The sequence below is a fragment of the Amphiura filiformis genome, chromosome 6 (assembly GCF_039555335.1).
Source record: "Amphiura filiformis chromosome 6, Afil_fr2py, whole genome shotgun sequence".
Lineage (NCBI taxonomy): Eukaryota > Metazoa > Echinodermata > Ophiuroidea > Amphilepidida > Amphiuridae > Amphiura > Amphiura filiformis.
The window spans coordinates 71,995,098-72,017,834 of NC_092633.1; the positions used below are offsets into that span (position 1 = coordinate 71,995,098).

The 22,737-nt window shown below is 36.9% G+C and overlaps 1 protein-coding gene across 1 annotated transcript in view; it reads right to left on the reverse strand.

The window, feature by feature from the left end:
- Nucleotides 1-22,737, reverse strand: part of LOC140155976 (ATP-binding cassette sub-family C member 5-like) — a 35,140-nt gene that overhangs the window by 1,848 nt on the left and 10,555 nt on the right. Inside the window, 16 exon segments of the mRNA XM_072179015.1 lie at nucleotides 683-796; nucleotides 1,549-1,627; nucleotides 2,317-2,476; nucleotides 3,749-3,938; nucleotides 4,772-4,861; nucleotides 7,300-7,486; nucleotides 12,731-12,814; nucleotides 12,816-13,011; nucleotides 15,169-15,298; nucleotides 16,213-16,386; nucleotides 17,271-17,470; nucleotides 17,778-18,042; nucleotides 18,894-19,097; nucleotides 19,990-20,259; nucleotides 21,171-21,641; nucleotides 21,933-22,040. Of these exon segments, the coding sequence (XP_072035116.1) occupies nucleotides 683-796; nucleotides 1,549-1,627; nucleotides 2,317-2,476; nucleotides 3,749-3,938; nucleotides 4,772-4,861; nucleotides 7,300-7,486; nucleotides 12,731-12,814; nucleotides 12,816-13,011; nucleotides 15,169-15,298; nucleotides 16,213-16,386; nucleotides 17,271-17,470; nucleotides 17,778-18,042; nucleotides 18,894-19,097; nucleotides 19,990-20,259; nucleotides 21,171-21,641; nucleotides 21,933-22,040 (2,922 nt within the window).

Sequence of the window (22,737 nt, forward strand, 5' to 3'; positions counted from 1 at the left end):
TGCAGAATGAACCTTGAAGCAGTATCCTAACAGTACTAACTGGTAAGTTATTGGGGCATTTTTTTTAAATTTCACTTTAACCATGTAAAAGTAAGACATGTTCCATATTATACACACTGAGATATGTCAAATATGAAGGAAACCCCAAACTAATTTTGGTATTGTTTGCCTTCACATAAGGATTCAAATACCTCACAGCTACAAATATATATTTCAATTCCTTTACACATTCCTCCACATGATTTTTATATTTCTTACTTTGTGTCAATAAGTTATGAGGGATGCTCATCCTTAACATCCTCGACTTAGCTACCATGTACATTGTACATCACATTAAAGATGAACAATTTCAGCAAATAAGACTCTGATCTCCTCATGGTTTTCCCAGCTCACATTTCAAAAGTGTTCTTATTTTGCACATACTCTTATTGCTCACCTACACCTAAAGTATCCACACTTACTTCCCACATACCTTCCTTCCTTCCTTATTCCCTTCCTGCTGATCTCTACTAACTCCTACAGAATTGTTTTGAGGAAGTGCTCTTGCCATACACAGCTCCTCATGTTGTTCATTTCAAGAACATTCTTGCATATCAGATCCTGCTATACCTACACAGAGATTGTCCAAACTTATCACCACATTTCTTCTTTTTTCCTGATCCTTATTAACACTAACACTCACCTTACTGTTCCTAAGCAGTGCTCTTGCCATACACAGCAGCTGACGTTCACCAACAGAAAAATTGTCTCCACCTTCCATTACAGGTGCCTCAAGTTTGTGTTCTAATCGGCTCACCTGTAATCAATCAATCAATCAATCATTAATCAATCAATAAATCCCTTGTACGTGTACATGTACGCTCTGTGCAATGAACTTAACACACACAATTTGATACTGTGACCAGCGAAATATGCACCTACGTCACTACCGAACTTGAATCAATGGACCCAAATTACCCAAATTACTCACACCACACTCAATAACCATTCAACAACTCTTCCTATGCCTTTGTACAGGAGGCAAGCGTTGTTAATCCGTGATGAATCCATAGTCCAGTAGCGTACGCGAACGCAAGGTTACGCGTACGTGTTACGCATGAGTGCGTAAAATTCGTCATGCCTGGAACGTATGTATGTTTTATGTTGAGGGTTTGCAGCTAAATATTACCGCTTTATTCTTTAGTTTTATTATTGATAAAAACAGAGAAATACTGCGATCTTCTTGTAAGGTTGAGTGGCAATGACAAACAGACATTCCGAATGAACGAATCATGTAAATTAGACATATTTAGCTTGTTTCGTTGTTGAAAGGGATTCAATCATGTTTCACCGTTGTTCATCACCGATTAACAACTCGCGTCCGGCGTGTCTGCATGGTTTACTTCGCCTGGGCAGCTAAAGCTACCCTCGCGAAGTAAACCACTCAGACGACATGGACGCATAACGGTGAAACATGATTGAATCCCTAATTGAACAACATGATACGACTATGAGCAGGAATCACCATACATTATAAACCTTTGCATTATCAGCTCCCCAACTACTCACCTTATCTTTCATGTAAGTCCTATCTAAGGCTTGCCACAACTGTCTGTCTGTATATTCCTCAAAAGGATCTAAATTATACCTGAAAAAAAAAGGACAAAACATGTTACTAAATACACTCACATAAGTCTCATTTGGGCTTGAACACGTCCGTTAACTTGGAGAGTAGCTGAAGGTATTAATTATTGTAATTTAATGTTCCATAGACCTACTTTTTCTGTTTTGATGTCAAATCTATTTCATCAGCATTATTGTTATGAAGTTCCTGTATGTGATATAGTTACCCGCAATCATGGCCGAATGCTTAACTATGTTCAGAAATATACCAATATCTCTGACACACACATATTTATTCCTCAAAAAGGTGGATTCCAACAGTTTATTGAATAGATTGCATTTTGGTATATACAGGACACTGGTTCCAATCCTTTGTTTGAAGTTGATTGATTAAAGCATGCAGGGCCTCTTTTGAATATGGTCAGGGTACACATGCAGTGACTTTGCTACATGTGACACAGTCTCTGTCATGTATTTTGGGGACATGTGAACATCTCTAGCAGGGTTGTAGCTAGGCCAATTTCTATGCCAGGTGGCAAATTATTGCGAAGCCGAGCGCGCGTAGCGCGTGGAGCTCTCGAGCTTACGGCCGGGGGTCCAGGGGCCCGCTTAAGGAGTATCACCCCCTAAAAAAAATTTTTTTGCTCCTCTTATGATGAAAAAAATCATTTATTAAAAAAAAAAGTAGCTACAACCCTGATCTCTAGTACTTACCTAATAGTTCCTATAAATAGAACTGGATCTTGTGGAATGATAGAAAGCTTAGAGCGCAGATCTTGTAAACCCATAGTACTAGTATCTAGTTTGTCTATACAGATTTGACCTGAAGATGGCTCCACAAGCCGGAATAGACCTACACCAAGTGAAGATTTGCCTACATAAAAATAAGAGCAAATTGAAATTATGAGAAATGATCAAATTAGACACTTCATCTGGATGTATGATTACATCACTGCTAAATTTGATTAAATCCTTTACAATAAGCCCAATCGCCATTATAACTTCCGGTTTGAGAGCAGTTTTGGGACACTTTGACCTCTGACATATCTGGGAAATTGACGTAATTATTAATTTACTTATTATTGTCATAATGTTATCATTAAAATTACTTAAATAAAAATAATTAATTTATAAAATAATAATATTTTTTATATTTGTTTCAATTATTGTAAAACATTTTAGATTACATTTTGTACATACAAAAACCCAATATTTCTGAATTTTCCCAATAGGTCAAAGGACAAAGTGTCCCAAAACTGCAAAAACTGTCCCACAATGCATTGCACACTTCCAAAGCTGATTTGGCTTATTAGTTAACGTAACAACATCTTCTCTTAAAATGACTTCTACAAATACAGTTCAAATCTGCTTTTAAAATTACTGTATCAACTCAATAATGAATTGCAATCCTTTTTTAATCCAACACCTCTTGCTTAATAAAAATTTAAAAAATAATAACAACTTGATTGTGTTTGCAATCACATTTATCACCCGTTTGGTTGGAAAGCGAAATGGGAAGTTTAGAAAAAGAAAAGATGTGGTAAAATAATCCGAGTTAAACCAAGAGTGGATGGACAAAATATTTAATGTTCCTTAAATAGTGTTAACACTAAATTTTAATTGCAAACCTGTAGTAAATATCTTTATTATTGTAATATAACTTCTGCACTACTTCTAAATTTGCGTACTGGGAGCGCTTTCACAGACCTTCTGCATCATCAGCCAGTATAGAGGTTTCTTTCAATGAATCTACTTTAATCACCACTTTGAATGAATCTCAATCTATATCTACTTTATCCGAGGACAAGTTTTGAGCTATAACTCATGAATACAGGTCATTTGACTGTGTCATTGGGAATGAGACCATTTCGCCCTATAGTTTGATCAGCTTATAATCGGCGGGAATTGTTAGGCTTTTATCACTACGCCGAAAAGTAGTCCCACGTTCAGAGTGATATAGTTGACCAGTCTGGTCTATGTTGCACAAGTAAAATAAAGTAGACAAAGTATAAGGCTTGAATAGATAATTTGTGATACTTCTGGTGAGATGTCACAATACAATTCTCAAAATAAAATATATTGATATTAATCTGCAATGTTATAAGGCCCTCTGATTACGAGCTGATCAAACTATAGTGTTACCTACCTGATCCAGTTCTACCAGCTATACCAATCTTCTCCTTGGGTTTGATATGACAATTTATACCCTTCAATACAAGAGGTAATCCTTCCCTATATCTCATGGAGAAATCCTTGATTTCAACTTCACCTTCTGTTGGCCAATCTGAGGAAGGTTTTTTATCCTCAACCTCAGCTGGAGCTTCTGACTTCAACATCTGCAAGAAAATGAAGTTTAATTAGAGCTACCATGTGCAATTTCTATAGCAAAAACGACTACATATTCAATATGTTTTATTCCTTATCAAACATTATTAAATAAGGTGACATGGCATGATCAAATTATTATTGTGTCAACGATTTCCTACGCCCTGGGTACCTCCCATGGACCAAAACGAGGGTGGTTAAGACAGGCCACCACCAACCGTATCACCTGTGGGGCATTAGGTAGGGTTAACCCTGGAAACTAAAGGCTACTAGGGATGGCTTCAAATCCAACAACCTGTCAACTACTGTTGCAATGGCAGAACCAGCTGTTTAACCAAGTTCCATTATTCCAAACAATAGAAACCATGCCCCTTCACCACTTGTGCCTGGGCACCTGCGGTCAAGGAGTGGCTGGGTTTTGAAGCCACCTCTTGATTCTATTTGACCTTTGATAACCAGTACTTGTGATATTTGGCACAGATCAGGATCAGTTTTGACAACTTTTAAAAAAAATCAAATCGAGGGTTGAGAGCCAGAAAGCCTTAACTCACAATCACATGCTCCCACAAAATGAGTATAAAGTCGCCAGCACACTATAGATTTAATACAGTCCCATTAATCATAGAAAACAAAAGAAATTCTGGAGGAAATATTGATATTTGAAGACCAAAGCAAGGAGCCATCCTAACATGTTTGGTATGAAGTTATAAAGGGTATAAAATAAGGATTTCAAATCTGGAATATCTCAGCAAGTTATTTTGCCAACTTAATGCTCAATTAGTGAGCTGGTCATAGTGATTAAGGCTTTCTGGTTCTCAACCCTTGACATTTGAGTCACTCATACCTTGATATAGTTGATAATTCTCTCAGCTGAGGTAAACCTGGCCTCTGTTTCAGAAGCCATCATGACCATAAGCTGCAGCATTCCTGTAATCTGTAGATGGACAGTAACATAATGCACATTATTAATACACTATCTGACTGTATCTTACAATAGCTTCACAACTCTACTATTCACTTGTATAACAATTCATATCGGGAAAAAAATTGTTAGTCCTATGAGATGAATTCTAAAAAGAGTAAAAAATAAGTTTGGTTATTATTAAAGGTGGGTGGCCAGATTTTGTCATGTTGCATTTTCAATCTTTCATTGAGGCCTACCATTATAAAACAGATAATCAAATTTACGGCTGAACGATCTTGCAACTCCATTTCATTTTTAGATGTTATGGTTGGCCTTCAAAATGGATTTCTTGAAACAGACCTCTACTCCAAACCAACTGACACACACCAGTATCTTCTATGGTCGTCTTGTCATCCTAAACATACAAAGCAGAGCCTCCCTATAGTCTTGCTTTTAGAATACGTCAGCATTTGTTCTTCTGATGATGTTCTCGCCACAAGAGTTGACCAACTGAAACAACACCTCCTAGATAGAGGATACCCAGCAAAGGTCATTCAGAAGCAAATCCAGAAAGCCATTGATGTTCCTAGATCAGAAGCATTGGAACCCTGTCATACTAGTGAGAGCAAGGGTGATGAACGCATACCATTCGTCATGACATATGACCCTTCGCATTCTTCAATTGCTTCTATCATCAAGAAGTACCTCCCCATTCTTCATTCTTCAAATCGTTGCAAAGCAGCTATCTCTGAACCGCCTATGGTAGCATTTAGACGGCCACGGAACATCAAAGATGCTATAGTCAGATCAGCCATGAAACCAACTTCTCAGGTCCAGTCGAGAGGGTTCCAGCCATGTAACAAGTGTGCGGCATGCGAACATAAACACAATACATGCTGTACACAGCACACAGTCTCAAGTCAAGATTTTTCAAGCTATGTTACTGGTCAACATTTTAACATCAATCACCCCCTAAATTGTCTTTCGACTAACGTGATTTATCTCATCAATTGCAAGAAGTGCGGACAACAATATGTTGGCGAGACCAAACGTGCCTTGAAAACTAGATTACTGGAGCATTGTGGGGACACAAAACATAACAGAGACAAACCGTGGCCAGGCATTTCAACAGGCCAAACCACACTTGTGATGACATACAGATCATGGCCATTGATAGACCCAGTAGCACTAACTATTTCCACCGACTAGCTCTTGAGTCTAAATGGATCAACATTTTACAGACTTCTGCTCCTCTGGGTATGAATGTTAAAAGTCATCGTTAAACAAATTTTCTTTGGTCAGTTATTCTGGTCCTCCTCATTGTTTTTCTTCAATCTTTTGTTTGTTGCAAAATCGGACCACCTTGGTATCTCTGGTACCCCGCTGTATGGTCTGGGAGGCAGAGCCGAAGCGTGGAGACGTTGGTACGTCCTGGATGTTCCACCTAGGCGGGCTGTACAGTTTCGGGTATCGGATGGTACCAACAGTGGTCCTTTATTTTTTGTTAGGCCTTTGGCTTTTCAAAATTTTCCCTTCCCTTTGATATATTACTGTTTGTTTATCTTTTCTCACCTAATTGATTTTTCCCTTGTATGTTTTTATTATCATTCTAATTTCTTTTCATTCTATGCTTGTCACTTTCTTTTGCTGTCTTTCTCATTTAATCTCTTGCAGTGCTAGCTACTAGTACTACTTGTTTTAACCTTGTAAAAGGGATGTTTTTATGCTCCCGAAACGTCGCTTGTTTTGTCTTTTTAACCCAAAATTTTGGATGTTGTTGTACATATTAAACAGTTTTTAACATTATAAAACAATCTGTTTCAAAATGTTGCTCCAGTGGTTTGATATGAGAAGCAAAAGCATCATATGCCCCATAGGATAGTACATACTTCCTGTGGTGATAACCACTTTTTTGTTCACCCCATCTAAACTATGCATATCTCTGGCATTAAATTTTACTGGAGAAATGGGGAAAATATGAGTTTTCTTCTGATACCAAAATCTCAGTTTTGATGAAGAAAAATGGTGGACGAGGTTTATGATCTGGTTACACACCTTTAATAAGGATATTCCAAAGTGTAATTGCTGATGCACATTCAGCTACCCCTATTACCCACCTTCTGAACCTCTGTACATGTTACTAAAGAGAATAAGCAATTACCAAATTGTTCCACACTAGCGTTAGTAGTAGTGCATTACCATAATACCCTAGCACCCAATCTTCTATCCCCAAATAATACCAGAGAGTAGAATTTTTTGTCACACATTATTTTTTGTTTGCTTTCTCACTCTCTATGCTGTGTGAAATGTATACAAATTGATTGACATTTTCGGTTAACCGTACGTATGAAATTCTTGATTGCTGGTTTGAAACTGCTGCTTGATCCAGGCGATCCACAAATGCTAAAAATGATTGTCTTGAAAATGTAATTGTGTGAAAATGCTCATTTTAGAGTTAGAGTACCCACCTGTACAGAATAAGCTATAGCTAACCCTGCCAGAGCTGGTGATATACTTCCATGTAAGAGAACCACTAGAATATTAGTTGTAGTAGACACCAGTGTAACCAAGGTTTCCAGACGGATACCTGCCCATCTTGCCGCCAACCGAAACATGATTAATGGTAAGGAATTATCATCAAGTAACTGCACAAACCTGCAGGACAAAGCACATTTATAAGAATAAGATAAATATCACAACTTTGATACATATACTTATGAAATGTCAGTGACAGTGATAGAATTAAGTCCCCTTTGCTATGAGAACTGTATCCTGTGATAGGTTGTCCCTGGGAGAAACAAAGAAATTGGAATGGGAGATCCACTGTTACAAGATTCCATAGCATATCAGTTAACTTTGTTTGTTTTGAGATGACTGTGACTGACATTTTACAAATATGTGACCATTTCAATTTTGTCAATGAGAGGGCAAGATTCCCACATTTTAAGCACTTAGGCCAGGGCTCCGCAAATCGCGGCGCGCGCGCCACATGTGGCGCACCGTGGCTTCCTGAGTGGCGCGCGGCGCCGTTCAGATTTAAAAAAAATAAATAAACACTGGGATTCCCATGTTATCCTTGTAAAGACAGGCTAAAATTGTACAAAATGTTGCACCAAATGGCGTCATTTGCACCTCATTTTTTTAAAAATCGGTAGCTTCACAGGGGGAACCCCCCCCCCCTCTGACTCCCCTGGCTACTTCAAGAGCCATTGAGTGGCGCTTTGCAGTTTTTTTTAATTTCATGTGGCGCTTCAACAAATCTATTTGAGGAAGCCTGACTTAGGCTATACTTTACCATCTCATACACTAGTCTTCAGAACAAGTATAGAATATGAGGAAGAAACAAACCAGAATATTACAACTGTGAAGGGAAGTGTACATCTAAATATGTGATAACAATACCAACATTACACCATTAAAAGTCCACTATAACATTTCATGCTGTATTGCTACAACTTTTTTTTAAACATGCTGACGGTCATTTCAGACTATGGTACATGTAGACCCAAAGTGGTTTTCACAGGCATTTGACCTTGAGGGCTTACATAATTTTGCACACTATTGATACCAGCACCTGTGTGAAGACCTTTCAATTTAATGGAATCTTGAAAAGTTATAGAATTCAGCTAGGTACCCAGACTTGAGTGCTTGCAATCAGCTGCCATAATACAATTGACATGTATATGAATAATATGGTCTAGTATGTAGTCTGAAATGACTTTAACAAGTAAATATATACATTATAATAAATAGCAAATACATATATACAAAAGGATGAGTATAATAAGTTGGTATATAACACAAATTTTAGCACTTGCAAGAAACAGCATGCAACTTTCAATTATATTGTGGAAGATAATTGTATACATCATGTGATCCAATGAGGCCACAGAAATAAGGATCAAGAACAATAAAACACACAGAAAAACTGGCATTATAAAAATATGTTAACGTAATTTGCACACAAACAAGTATGCTAAAGATTTCAGCTGTATAGCACACTTGGTTACTGTGCAAGTATAGTTGATGATAATAAATTAAAATATTACTTCCTATGGCCTCATTGGACTACACTCATACTGGCTTTGGACCAACGGTCAATCCACTGGTAGGGGACAAGGGACACGTCCTGAAAATCTCCTAAAATTGCATAGGTGTACTGGTAGCATTTATCCTCTGAATACGATGGACCAGGAGCCTAGAGGGCTCATTTTGATCAAGGCTATTTCTTCAGATTATTCTTCACATACAGATATGTCTTGTATCTTATAATACAAATTCAAACAGCATTTCTGAAATTATAAACCTTTTTATTTCTTTTTGACAGCATCATATCTGAAGCAGGATGTTATTGCATGAACATGAATTGCTGGGGAGGGGTAGTAGAGGTATTGCAGTAAAGACCTACAATGAGCCTTTGATGTACATGTACTCATAAAAGCCCCTGTTGCAAAGCCATGCAGATTTTGTTGTTGTCCTCTGGGGTCAGTGGAGCGGTTTGGTGGAGGGGTCAGGTGTTGGAGAGGGAGTGGAAAAGTTTTAATTTCTCCTGCATATCACCTGCATTGCACAAGAAAATATCAGTCAGCAAAACAAGTCAACTGCATTGTGAATAAACCTGAGAGTAATATCAACATTTGTAAGTAATTTACTATACTGCACTGCAACACATTTTACTTAGCAGCTGGGAACATTTTGGCTTTGTTAGCTTGGTTTTAATTTAAGCATACAGGATTAAAATCCAAAGGATATCTATAAAATCAAAATAATAATGATCTTTGTTTGTCTGTATGGCTATGCAGTTTGGCGAGCTTTGACAAAACCTTTGCAGGTTATACATTCAGGTGCTTCTGAGCAGGGGTAGCGCTGGAACTAAACACTCCAGTGTCCGCAGGGACCCCCGAACTTGCAGAAAATTAAAAAGTAGGGGGTCCGGAGTAGAGTTTGGTGAGTCCGAGTTGCACAAATGCAGCATAAATAGTATGTCTGCAATAGCGCAAGATTGAAAAACTGGGGTCTGCAGGGACCCTGAACTTGCAGAAAATTTAAAAACAGGGGGTCCGAACTCTATTTGGGTGGGTCCGGGACCCCAAAAAGCAACTTAGCGCTACCCCTGCTTCTGAGACATGCTGTACAAAATATGTTGTAGCCCTAATACTAGCCCCCTACACAATAATCAAACCCTCCACTGCCCCTTTTATTCCTTTAAATGATTTGATTTATTAAAACTTTTCACAATATTTAAAATAATTTTTACTCTGAGCAAACACAGCTGACGAAATGGTAAACGATGTGATCATGTCAATTTCTGGTTCCTCCCCTGTATGCGCAGTCTGTCAGACAATGTCAGCCTCCACTGGCCCTCTCCGGATAATTTCTCTGTCATTATCCTTCCTCATGAAGGATAAATTCCAGCAAAACTCTTGATGCTATTTGCTAATGGCAGAGAATGTCATTAACCTCTTAGCCGGTATATTCCGGAATATGGGTCCCAACAGAAAAATGCTAATTGTCCGCAAAACCAAACAAATACTAAATCGTATGGGCACGAAACTTGGTGGGTACAGACAACATTTAGAGTCAAAATTGTTGTAAAAGTACACTTTTACTTCCCCCGCCATAACAACCAATGTTCCAAGAAGAATTACACAGAAATACTTCAATGTAGTATTTGTCACAGCCTTTACAGTCGATATTGTAGACCACTCCATTCACACATCTGGTTGGATTCCCTTTTATCTTTAGGGTGTACAAGTAAGCTCGTCATTGTGTTTACAATACAATATAAGTTCTCCAAGAGACCTGCAATGTTGGGGAAACTGGGAGAGGATTTGGTACAAGTCTGAAAGAACACCAGAAGGATGTTGAAAAGGTAGATACAGAAAGTCCACCCGCGCAAATAGGAACGAATCCACTCAACAAGTCCGCTATCATAGATCACACTGCCATAGAGAACCATGTCATGGACTATAACGGGCGATTCTCACCGAAGATGCTAATCAGCTCATAGCAAAGTCAGGGAGGTCAGATGTATTAGAACAGAGAAGATGAGATTAGAATTAGAAGATGAGATTACATAACATATGTTTCACTGCTTACATCACCATAACCTGGGAATGAGGCTACAGCCGGTTTTCACAGGAGAAACAGTAACGACTTTTTAGAAAGCCATTATCCGAGATGGCAAAAGTTAAGTTGTGCATATTAGGCACAAAAAAAAAGTCTGTCTCAGACACATTTGGTAAAATAGCTAGGTGCTATGCTTTTCTTCTTTTTTTAGAAAATGAGCTATGCAATATATGCAAATTTTTACAGTCAAGGCACAATGTCTATGTACTTTTTGATATTCACAAACAGAAACATAGTAATATACATACACGATGAATAGTTTTACAATCATGGCAAAATGTGCACAAAAAACAACCAAAAAAACAAAATTGGATTGCGATACGATACTGAAAATATAAAAATTTAAACATATGGGGAAAAAAAAAACAATTTTACTGCCAACACGTAGCACTAAGTGCTAATTGGAGTTCATATAGCAATGCGCATGAGGTGTCCGAGTCAGAATTTTTTTTTTTTTTTGCCTTACTGGATTTGTAAACCTAAAATATGAAGCAAGACAGGAAAGCAACGAAAGAGAAAACATGAAATCGGGTAAGAAAGGCAAGCAACATAGTATAATAGCAACAAAATGCAAGCAACATAAATGTCTAATATAGCAACACAAATGTCTAATATAATCAAAGACAGAAAAAGACTAGTTTGCATCTGACGTCATCTGTCAATCAAACTCAAGCACGGTTTGTTACGAGTTTAATGATTGAGTTTCTGAACGTGGTGGTAAAACAGCGTGCCTTATGGTTAATTTTGCATCTTCAAACATACAAACCATCCCAAAAGTCAGGTGTTAATAGGAAATTTCTTTCCCGAAGGCACAATGTAGAAAATACCTAGAAAATTACTTTTTGCCTTGTAAAAGTACCGTAATTTTTGCCATTTTCTGCAGTTCCTTTCTCCGATCAGCACCAGATAAATCAACATTCCTTTTACGCGCTACTAACCAATCAAGGGTCGTGGGGAGTTTGATTGACAGTGACATCAGATGCAAACTATTCTTTCTAATCGTCTCAGATTAGAGCAACACAAATGCAAGCAAAAAGTCTAAATATAGCAACACAAATGTCCAATCGCAACAAAAATGCAAGCAAAAAGTCTAAATATAGCAACACAAATGTCTAATCGCAACAAAAATGCAAGCAAAAAGTCTAAATATAGCAACACAAATGTCTAATCGCAACAAAAATGAGAGCAAAAAGGTATGATAGCAACAGAAAGGCAAGCAAATAAGTGTACATTCATGTCATATGAAAGCATACAAAAGCAAAATAATGTAGCGGTATTTGCAGTGATAAAAATGTTTCCTTTAGAATGAGTCTAAATACACACAAAAATAAGTTTGTTTTGGTTATTGCATTTCATTCCTTTGGGCAATTTTACAACGTATGATCATTTTCTAGATGTTCTATTTTTTACATTTTAACCTACTCTTGAAATGATTTGACAGTATTTGAGATTTGAAGCATATTTCAAAATTAACCTTCATACAAAAATTATGGGAAAAAATGAAATAAAAAAGCATCACATCTAGGTTTATGGAACACCTGCAGGAAACAAACAAAATATTTTTCTAGCCTTTACAGAATATTTGGTGGCTCTATGAGTTGAAAAGTAATCTGTTTAGGGTTGATTTAAGGGTGAAGCAAGACATCAAATCACACCATAACTTATGCAAGCAATAAAATGTCAAAAGGGTAAATCACAATCTGTCTGAATTCAACATGCATTCACAACAACACCAACACCAATAACACCAACAAGGCAACACATTTATACCTGTCTGCAAATTCTTGGTTCTTGTTGTAGGCACGTACGGTTGAAAGCCCTTGGACTGTTGCCGATATGTGGGAGAACCAGGGGAGCGGATATGTTTTCTATACGCTTTATATCCCTCACCACCCGCCGATAATAATGTAGAATAAATATATATAGGATCATGATGGGGACTACAGCGAGTAAGAACCATGGGAGAATGACGCATATGGTTATTAGTGCAAAAAGTATGACGAGAAAATTTTGAGTGAATAGCTCCATGTTAAGCGGTAACATGACGTCCACTGCATGTAGGAGCATGGAAAGAGATATGGAGATGAAAAGACATAATGTTAGTATGTTAATTGTACAAAGCTGGCTTCTATAACTTTGTTTGGAGAGGATATTTTATTATTCAAAAGTACTAATGCTGATATTAAACTATTGAATAACAAAATTTGTCATGTGAAATTCATCTGCATGTTCTCAAACTTGCAAATTTAGTGAAATAATTGATTAAACATTTCTAATTTTGTTTACAAATAGGTTGTACATAATCTGTGACACGATCTGGTCCATGGGGGCCAAAGGCGGCAAACATGAAATTGAGATAAAGGCAAACATATGGAGTAAAAAACAATAAAACACATAAGAAAATGTGCATCACAATACCTCATAACTTTAGTACCAAGTATGCTAGACCTTTGGTGTTTTCGGTATATGATTACAAGGTAATAATTATAGTAACTAAATTTTCAAAAATGCCTCCTTTGGCCCCCATGGAGCAGATCGTGTCACATATACATGTATAGGCTTGGGCGATTGTTAAAAGCAATCAATTTTGATTAATTGATTATTTGCGATGAACATTGCGTGACTGTGATAAGTTGAGCCATCATTTGTTGCATTCTACTAAGTACTATTAAACATTGCTGTGGAGAAAGACGTTTTGCACATTTGCAACTTGTTATTCTGGTTAACTTCGATTATGGTGTTTTTAAATAATCAAGTACTTGATTAAAAAAAACATAATATTTATATTTTATAATATTTGATTAATCTAAATATCGCCTAAGCCTGTACATGTATATAATAATATTGGCAATGGTAAATGCTGAGGATGCCATAACCTTAACTTTTGCTCAATTTTCAAATTTGTTTTAAAAGCACCATTTCAATTTTCTATCATAGAAAATGTATATTAGTATAATAGTAATTCTTTAGTTCACTAAACAGGGATTGTCCTTAAAATATAAATGTCTATATGCAAAATATCTAATTCTCGATCATGAGAGCCAGCTTGGGTATGCACATATATTTGCGTCGAGTGTACTGCACAAAGACCACAAGCTTACGGAGCAAGCACAGCTTTTGATCATGCATTGACCAATCACTGTCTTAAAATATGGTCATCGCTAAGTAAGGTAGAGTTTTGGTCATATAGATTGCATGATCATGTTATTCCAAACAAAGTACGCTGATGCAACAGTACGCAGAAGGTATGTCCTCTCATGATCAAGAATTAGATTATTTTGCTTATATATTCCTAAATGCTCATGAAACAAAAGCAACATGGGAATGAATTGATATTTGTAAAATTGGAACATTTTAATGATTTAATATGTATGAAAAATTTCTAAACTTTTTTCCAGATCCTTATAATGATGATCAATAAAAGTGTAGTTGAAATTACACATGCTGCACTGAATGAAAATAAGAATAATGCTCAAATAGATTTATAAAAAGAAATTTGGTATATATCAATTGTGATTGGTCATTCATTATGATCAAGTAATATATTATTGTCCTTAACTAGATATCAACATCAAAGTGTGACAGTCCCTGAGGTAAGAGAAACAACATTATGAAATAAGCTTTCTTAACACAAGTCTGAATACTACAGCATTTTAATACTGTAATATTCACACATTTAGGTTTATTTGACAAATTGTAAACTAAATTAACAAAGCATATCAATTATCAAAATATATTTTGCCCTTTAAAGGCCAATATTGGAATGTCATCTTTCCCTGGGTAAGATATGACACCAGGCCAGCCCATGGCCAGAGGGTAACATGAGTAGGTTTGTTTCACCTTGAAGGCAAGGATAGTCTTGCAAATACGGGCCAACTTTCCCCTAGGCCGTCTAATATGCCATGAATTAGTTGGACTACAATTGGTATCTACTGGTCAGTTAATACTCCTATTTCCACATCTGTGATTTTTATATGGGCCTTTAAGAACTATTTTGATTGATTACAAAAAGGGCTACATCATGTATTGAACCAATAACAGATATGTTAAGAATAGTCAGTAGGGCTGGAGGCCACGAGATCTATAAGCTGTATTTTGATTGGTTACTCAGATGATTATAACATGCAATTAACCAATCACTAGGACTTTAAGAAAGAAAGAGGTGCCGATGGGGTTCAAAATATTATGTAAAAAAGAAGACCACTTACATTCATCTAAGTCTTTGGAGAACCTATTTAAGATTCTGCCTGTTGGTGTTGTGTCAAAGAAACTCATTGAACTACTCATTACTTTGGCAAAAAGTGAGCCATGTAGATTTGAAGACGCTCGCAATAGAGTCTGAAAAATGGAAAAAGAAATATCTTTTTAATAAAATGGTATTTTAGTTCAATTATGCTTATTTAAACAACTGGAGATTTTGATAATAATAATAATATAAAGAAAAAGACATACCATACCACCAACTGTTACTCAACAACATCCAATGCTGAAAATAATTGTGAGTGTTTGGACTACCAGTAGAGGTAAAATAATAGTATCCAGAAAAATGGATATCTTGTTATCACAGCAATATCCATATTATAAGGAGTAAAGTGCCACATAAATCACATCAGAAATGTTTACAGTTACAAAAGTATGGTAGGTCAGAAGGTGTGCTATTCTAACACTGAAATTGACATTTCAGTATTCTCAGCAAGCATGTGTGAATTCAATCTTGAATATAGTCATCATGCCAGTGCGCATTCTCGATGCTACTAATCATGTTTCAAAGCAGGTGTAATGACATTGTGGCCGCATTACGTGGCACAGTTCAGAGAAAACAGTGGCTTTGAACATGCACACTGGCATGAGTGGCTTTGAACATGCGCACTGGCATGCCAATATATTTTCAGGTACATTTGCAAAGGGTTTTGAGAATAACCGAAAAGGTTAATACACAATAGGTAGAAACAAGCAGGTAAAAAGTTCATTTCAAAATAACCATTTTTTTTTCTTTTTAAGGCATTTGTCTCAAAACTATAAGTGGAAATTTCAATTGAATTTCAAGTGATGTAGCCATGCCAATGCACTCATGATTGGTTAGTATTGTATCCAAGGTCCTGCGTTCGCGTTGAAGTTTGAAGTACCCAAACTGTTGAAAGCTGTGTTAATTCTATTGAAATTCCTAGTATAAGTCGCCCAATATCCCGCTTTGTGGGAAAAAGTCACAAACAAACATGAAGTTTAATAGTGACCTTTGACCATGTACTTACCTTCATAGTAATCATGCTCTTCATTCCACCAAATATGAGGATACCTAACAGAGAACAACCATACACCAGCATATAGAAATCCCAGTTACCGACATCTTGCTCTTCATCATTGGGAGCGTATGTTGGAGGCGCCGTGGCTGCAATTGACTCCGATTCATTAACTCCAACAACTCTCTGCATTACATGAGAAACATAAGGAAATTGTATTTCTTAATAGTTTTACATTCATTGAAGATATTGTCCATAAATGTTGAATCAATTTCAGAAAAGCTATAATTTATGTTCAGAATTTTTCAACAAAATCAGCTGTTACGTTGCATTTTTATGTTTTTAAATTCAGTCTCAAAATGGTAAAATAACCACAGATGGACAAATCTTACAGATTTGTCCATCCCATTTTGAAATTTATCTTGCAATCAAGAATATTACTGTAATTTGCACACAGGTAACTTTTTAAGCTTTGCCGATTTTGAACTACTTTGATCATTATCAAATTTGCATTTTGAGTTTTCTTAAAAACCTACAACAAAATATCACTTCACAACAATGTATTAAGCATAAGAAATTCATTTTTTGCACTTCAGGGGATGATTGGCACTTTCTTAATGATTGTGCGCATTTTCAATTCATCTTGTTTTTTATTTGTCTCTAATTCAGCCCTAAACTTTGGAATACCGTATTTCGTCAAATAGTCGCCCCCCCCTCAAATGAACGCCCCCACCACTTTTTTTCAACCAAGATGTTTCAAAAATGCCGATATTTCCATGCCATCTTGTGTAGTAAGCTTACCAAGTTCCCCACATGGTCGATAATAGCATCAATAATTGGCGAAAATCTGGATTGGAAACCCGGAAGTGAGCCAGAAGTCAGTGTTTCTAGTTCATATTTCATCATTTTAGCGTTTTTTATCGTTCTAAAATTGACCTTGAATAAACCCCCCCTTGGGAAAATGTAACGCCCCCGGGGGCGTTTATTTGATGAAATACGGTATTTAAGAAGATAGCCATGCATCTTACTGTGTACCAATATCCCCATCACATTATTAATTCCCTCCTTACCTGTGGAGCACCTATACTAAATTCCTGATCAATCCAATAGCTAAGCCACCAATTATTGAATGTTAAACTGCCAACTACAATAACATAGAAGCATGCCATGAGCAGACACCTGCCATAACCACCTGCTTGGATGTAGCCTAGGTAGGTGGACCACTTCACTGCTCCTTGTTGACGAAATTCCTCAGTGGTCAATTCACGACCTACAAGTAATTGTGATGACAATGGGTTACAGAACATAACACAGGGAATGGCCGTTACATGACATTACTGTTGGGGTTTTTTTTCTCTAGATGGTCTTTTTATGAAGTTGATAGGCGTGTTCTGTACAAATTGTTAAGGGCCTTCCAACAAATCGAAGGGCCCTTGCATACCTTTCGAAGGCATAAAGCCCAAGGGACCACCTTATTTTGAGGCCTGCACACACATTCCACACATATTAGAATAGATTCATAAGAACAGGAATAACACAGCAGTAATCCACAAAGCAACCAAATGTCACATTCCCACCTTGTTCCACTCCACCGGCAACTGAAGATGCCCCAGCAAGACTACTCTGTGATGACATGTTGCTAAGCTGACGAATCAGTGGCTTCATCTCCTCTCCTTCTCCATCAATCTCCTTGAAGATGTCACCATTCTCCTCTTCTGTCTTGTGATGTGTGTTGATTAGTCGAGCATACTCCTCATTATCCGCCATCAATTTCTCGTGAGTGCCTCGCTCTGCGATGCGACCGTTTGCAATTGTGAGGATGGTATCACACTCCCTGAGGTACTGTATAACAGAAAGATATGTATGTGTGTAACATGTGCAGTTACTTACTCCTTTCTTCTTCAACTAATTTGATTCACCTGTTAAAAATTCACTTGGAAGGATCACAATTTTCTGACATTATACAGGCACATAAATTTGTGTTTCAGGTGGTCAAAACATCATTCATAGAGCTTAAAGGCTTAGTTTTGTGCAGTTCTCACACATCTATTGGAACTGTTATGATTTGTTTGACAAGGATTTGGAGAAACCTGAACGTCTGTGCGGGTGTTGTTATTAATCAAGGGACAGAGTAACTCCACACTATACCATTTTTCACACCAATGTGACAGTGACTTCAAAGCGTTGAGGCAGCTGTTTCGCTTGGGTGTCTTTAAGCGTGTGCATGTGCACACTTGCGAATTGTAGCTGTGCCAAATGAAATGCGCACTGACGTCACTGCCACATTTGGATGGAAAATGATATAGTAGCTTTTGAGTGCCATTAGTAAGATATCAATAATACTTATGTTCATTATATTCCCTTTTTCCAGAAATTGTTAGGTCCAATGTCCTTTACACTTCTTTCCCAAATTTGTTTGGAATGTATTATAAAACAAGAGGGTATCAGATGTGTACAATCCACAAAGCATCTACACATTATATGACATTGGTGTTAACCTCACAAAACTATGCAAGGGCAAATAACAGACAGTTGTCGATATGTCAGCCTGCAGCTAGTGAAGCACTTTGGAGCAAAGAGACCTACTATCAATTACCAAGGTCTCACTGACACTTAACAGTTAATGTGGATTCAAAAAAAAAGTAAACTTTGTGACCTTAGGAATGCTATGATAACTAAACAGGGACAATTACCTGTAACTGATGAGTCACAAACAATACTGTTTTATGTTTTAAAGCACCCTTGATGCATTCTGTAAAGATGTGCTGACCAACATGTGCATCCACGGCACTAAGTGGGTCATCCAAGAGGTAGATATCACGGTCTGCATATAGCGCCCTCGCCAAACTAACTCGTTGTTTTTGTCCGCCACTCAAATTGATACCCCTCTCACCAATCTGTAAGAAAATATGTTGGGAATTATAAATATACCAATTTAAGGGTTTATCTGAAAACACAAAGACTAAATCTCTCCTCAACCCCTGTTTAAAAACCGAACAGATCATATCTTGGTCAAAGATGCTGCCACAGAATACATGAGTTATAGTATAATCAGCTCGTAATCGGCGGGCCTTATAACATCGCGGATTAATATTTATATTTTACTTTACCAGAAGCATCACAAATTATTCATGTAAGTCCTATATGTTATCTATTTTCTTTAACACACACAATATAGACCAGACAGGTCAGCTATATCACTCTTTTAAGAGTGATATAGTTAGACCATGTTAAACCATGTTAAACCACTTTTCGGCGTAGTGGTAAAGCCTAACAATTCCAGCCGATTACAAGCTGATCAAACTATATAGTGCTTTTAGAATTCCTGTATTGACAATTTAAGCCAAGTTTACACTGTAGTAACTTTTAAAGGTTAACCCAGATTATTCATCAACACTTTGGTGTATGAAAAACAGAGTGTTCATTTTACAACACAACTCACTTATCTAGACTTTGTTATAATCATTACACATGTAACGCATGTATCCTATGTATCCGACTTAATGCCCAGCTGTCACAAACCCTGCATAACTGCATATTCAGATATAACAAAAATTATAGCTTTTACAAAATAAGCAAAGACACCTACACCCAGGATCAGGGTGCTGATCAGGGTGCTGATCCTGGCTTATGGTTTATTGAGGCATGTATAGGATGTGCGCTTTTTAGTATAGGGTGTGCGCTTCTTAATTGCAAGTCCCTGATTGTTGCTAAATAGTTTATATTATATGGTGTGGCTTTATGCCCGAGCATTGCACGCTGTAAATCACTACACTATTTTTAACTGACCTCAGTTTGATCTCCACTTGGTAGTATATCAATATCTGACTTCAAACAACACGTGTTGATGACTTCCTTGTATCTATCCTTATCCATAACCTTTCCAAACAGGATGTTTTCTTCCATAGTTGCATTGAAGATCCAGGGTTCTTGTGCTGCATAGGCAAATGATCCATTGATATAACAAGAGCCCTCTAGAGTGTGCATGTTACCTAAGATAGCTGACAGCAGAGAGGTTTTCCCACTGCCCACACTACCACAGATACCAGTAAGATGGCCCTGTAAGAAATGTAATTTTCAAGCCAAAGTTATTATGTTTTCTTGTTCATGCAATATTTCAGCAATTCCTGAAAAAAAATTCCCTTTTTCAAAAGAAACCGAGATGATGACATTGCTAATAATCTATTACATTTCCAACTTTTGATCAGTGAGTGAATGCATGATTATATGTGAATGCTGTTATCATACCCTGTGCATGGTTTTCTTAACCGAGTCATCCTTGGACTTGCAAATGATGCCTAGCTAATACTAAGCTAATAACATAGCTTTCTATTGAAACCAAAACCTTATTAGATCTGTCTGAGGGTCCCAGTCAAGTGAATCAGCTTTTGAAACCAAAACCTTATTAGATCTGTCAGAGGGTCCCAGTGAAGTGAATTAGCTTTTCTTTCCTGGACCACTACAAGAGAAAGATGCATACATGGGACAATACTCGTTTCTGGAGCATGAGGTCCTGGTTTCAATTCTTAGCAGTGGTAACTTGCTGGGCTATTGACTTAGAAAAAAATGTTTGGATTAAATTGGCAACATCTGTAGATTAAAATCAGACTTCCACTCTCCCCAGGGGGCATTTGAAATTGTGTAAATGAACCACAAGAATACTCTATTCTTTAGACGGGATGTTGAGCAATTGGTCCCAGGTACGGTGAACCATACCTGTACACATATCTCACAGTCAGTTTCGAAAAGAATATGGTGCTAACCCCTGATTGTCCCAATCTGCCCTGATGCTGTTTGGATATTCTAAGTACAGACATGATATGTGCATCCTTGGCCATACCTGAGGCTGCCCATTCATAAAGGAAATGAATTGATTCTGATATTCACCATAAACAGCAGTGCTTTGAGACTAGGTAAAAAGTGCTACACAAATATGCACGCACATATAAACTTTAACTCATTAACTTTACCTTTTCTAAATTAAGATCGATACCAAACAATGTCTTAACCACTTTGTCTTCTTTTTTCCCACCATCTTTGTTAGTAACATGTTTCATCTGCATCACTCCATCCTCCTTGATTACATCCTCTTCATCTTTGCCAACCACCACACTACCATTCCATGACACCCCTTTGGTTTTGGTCTCCTTAATCCTTAGCGGAACCTCTTCTGGACTTGTGAATTGCTCCGCTTTATCTTCACGACACACATCACCATTGGGATTAGATTCTTCAGCAAGGTTTTCAAGGCTTCCATTTGGGAAACATAGCACACTGCCATCTTCATTGGTTGTGAACACAAGCTCTTCTTTATCATCATGGATTTTATCCTTTGATTCTGGTTTATCCCATGCGAAGGTTCCGTTGCTGATAGTGACAGCATACAGACTGTCTTTGGAGAGCTTCTTAAATGGTTTGATTTCATCCATCATTAGAATACTCTGCAAGAAAATGAGACAATTGAGTAGACAATGTCAGCAATTAAGTTTTGTTTAGGTGGTAAATATTAGGAAATGCTACACCAGAAAATACCAAAAATTATATCAGTTTAAATGTATACTTTAACATTCTTCATATGTGAACAATTATCTTGACATTATATCATAACATTCAACAATTATTTTGATCTTAACAAATTGTCACCTGGTTGTCATAAAGAATTATGTTTTAATATGACAAAAAGAAAAGAAACAGCAAGCCAGCAAATATCCACTGGCTGGTAGCAATCATACCTGCATTCTCCTAGCAGCCACTACACCCTCTGCTATGCATCTTATAGCCCATGGTGTGGGTCCTATTACATACTTGAGTACATTTAGTATGGCAACCAATGTAAATGCCTATAAATAGAAACAAATACAATATACATTAAAGAGACAATCACAGATATTGTATACAAAACATTTTGTCTAAAACTACTCCACCTAATGCTCAACAAGCAGAAGTATGTACTGTAAAGCATGATATTTTTGTAGCATTAAAATTTTACATTTAGTAGGACCAATGTTTCTGCAACATGAAAATTAATTTATAAATTTCCTTAAACTTCAGATCTTTAGAACTAAGTATGCTAGACATTAGGCATTTTCAGTATATGATAGCCCGATGTTTGTATAAGGTAATAATATTTCAGTAACTCACTTTATGCCCCCCCCCCCCATGGAGCAGATCAAGTCACATATACTTTTATCCTCCCTTCATGTTCAATGTCACGTATCATTGTCTATGTAAAATTGCTTTTATATTTGCCATTTGTACAGTTTATCAGCTATTAATCTAAGCTTTAAATTCCAAAACTGATGAATGAATTACAGGGCATTACACAAATCACTGACTTTTACAATAAGCTAAACATGTTTCATTATATCACTATTCCATTTCTTATATTTGATAACATTCAGTTAAGTTTTGTAATATATTATATTGCAAATTGTAAAACTCAAATACATTTGTCCTGAAGAAATCAAGAGCTACTTGCATACAAGTTCAATGATGAACCTGTTAAAATCTCAATCTCTATCATGAATACCTGTTGTA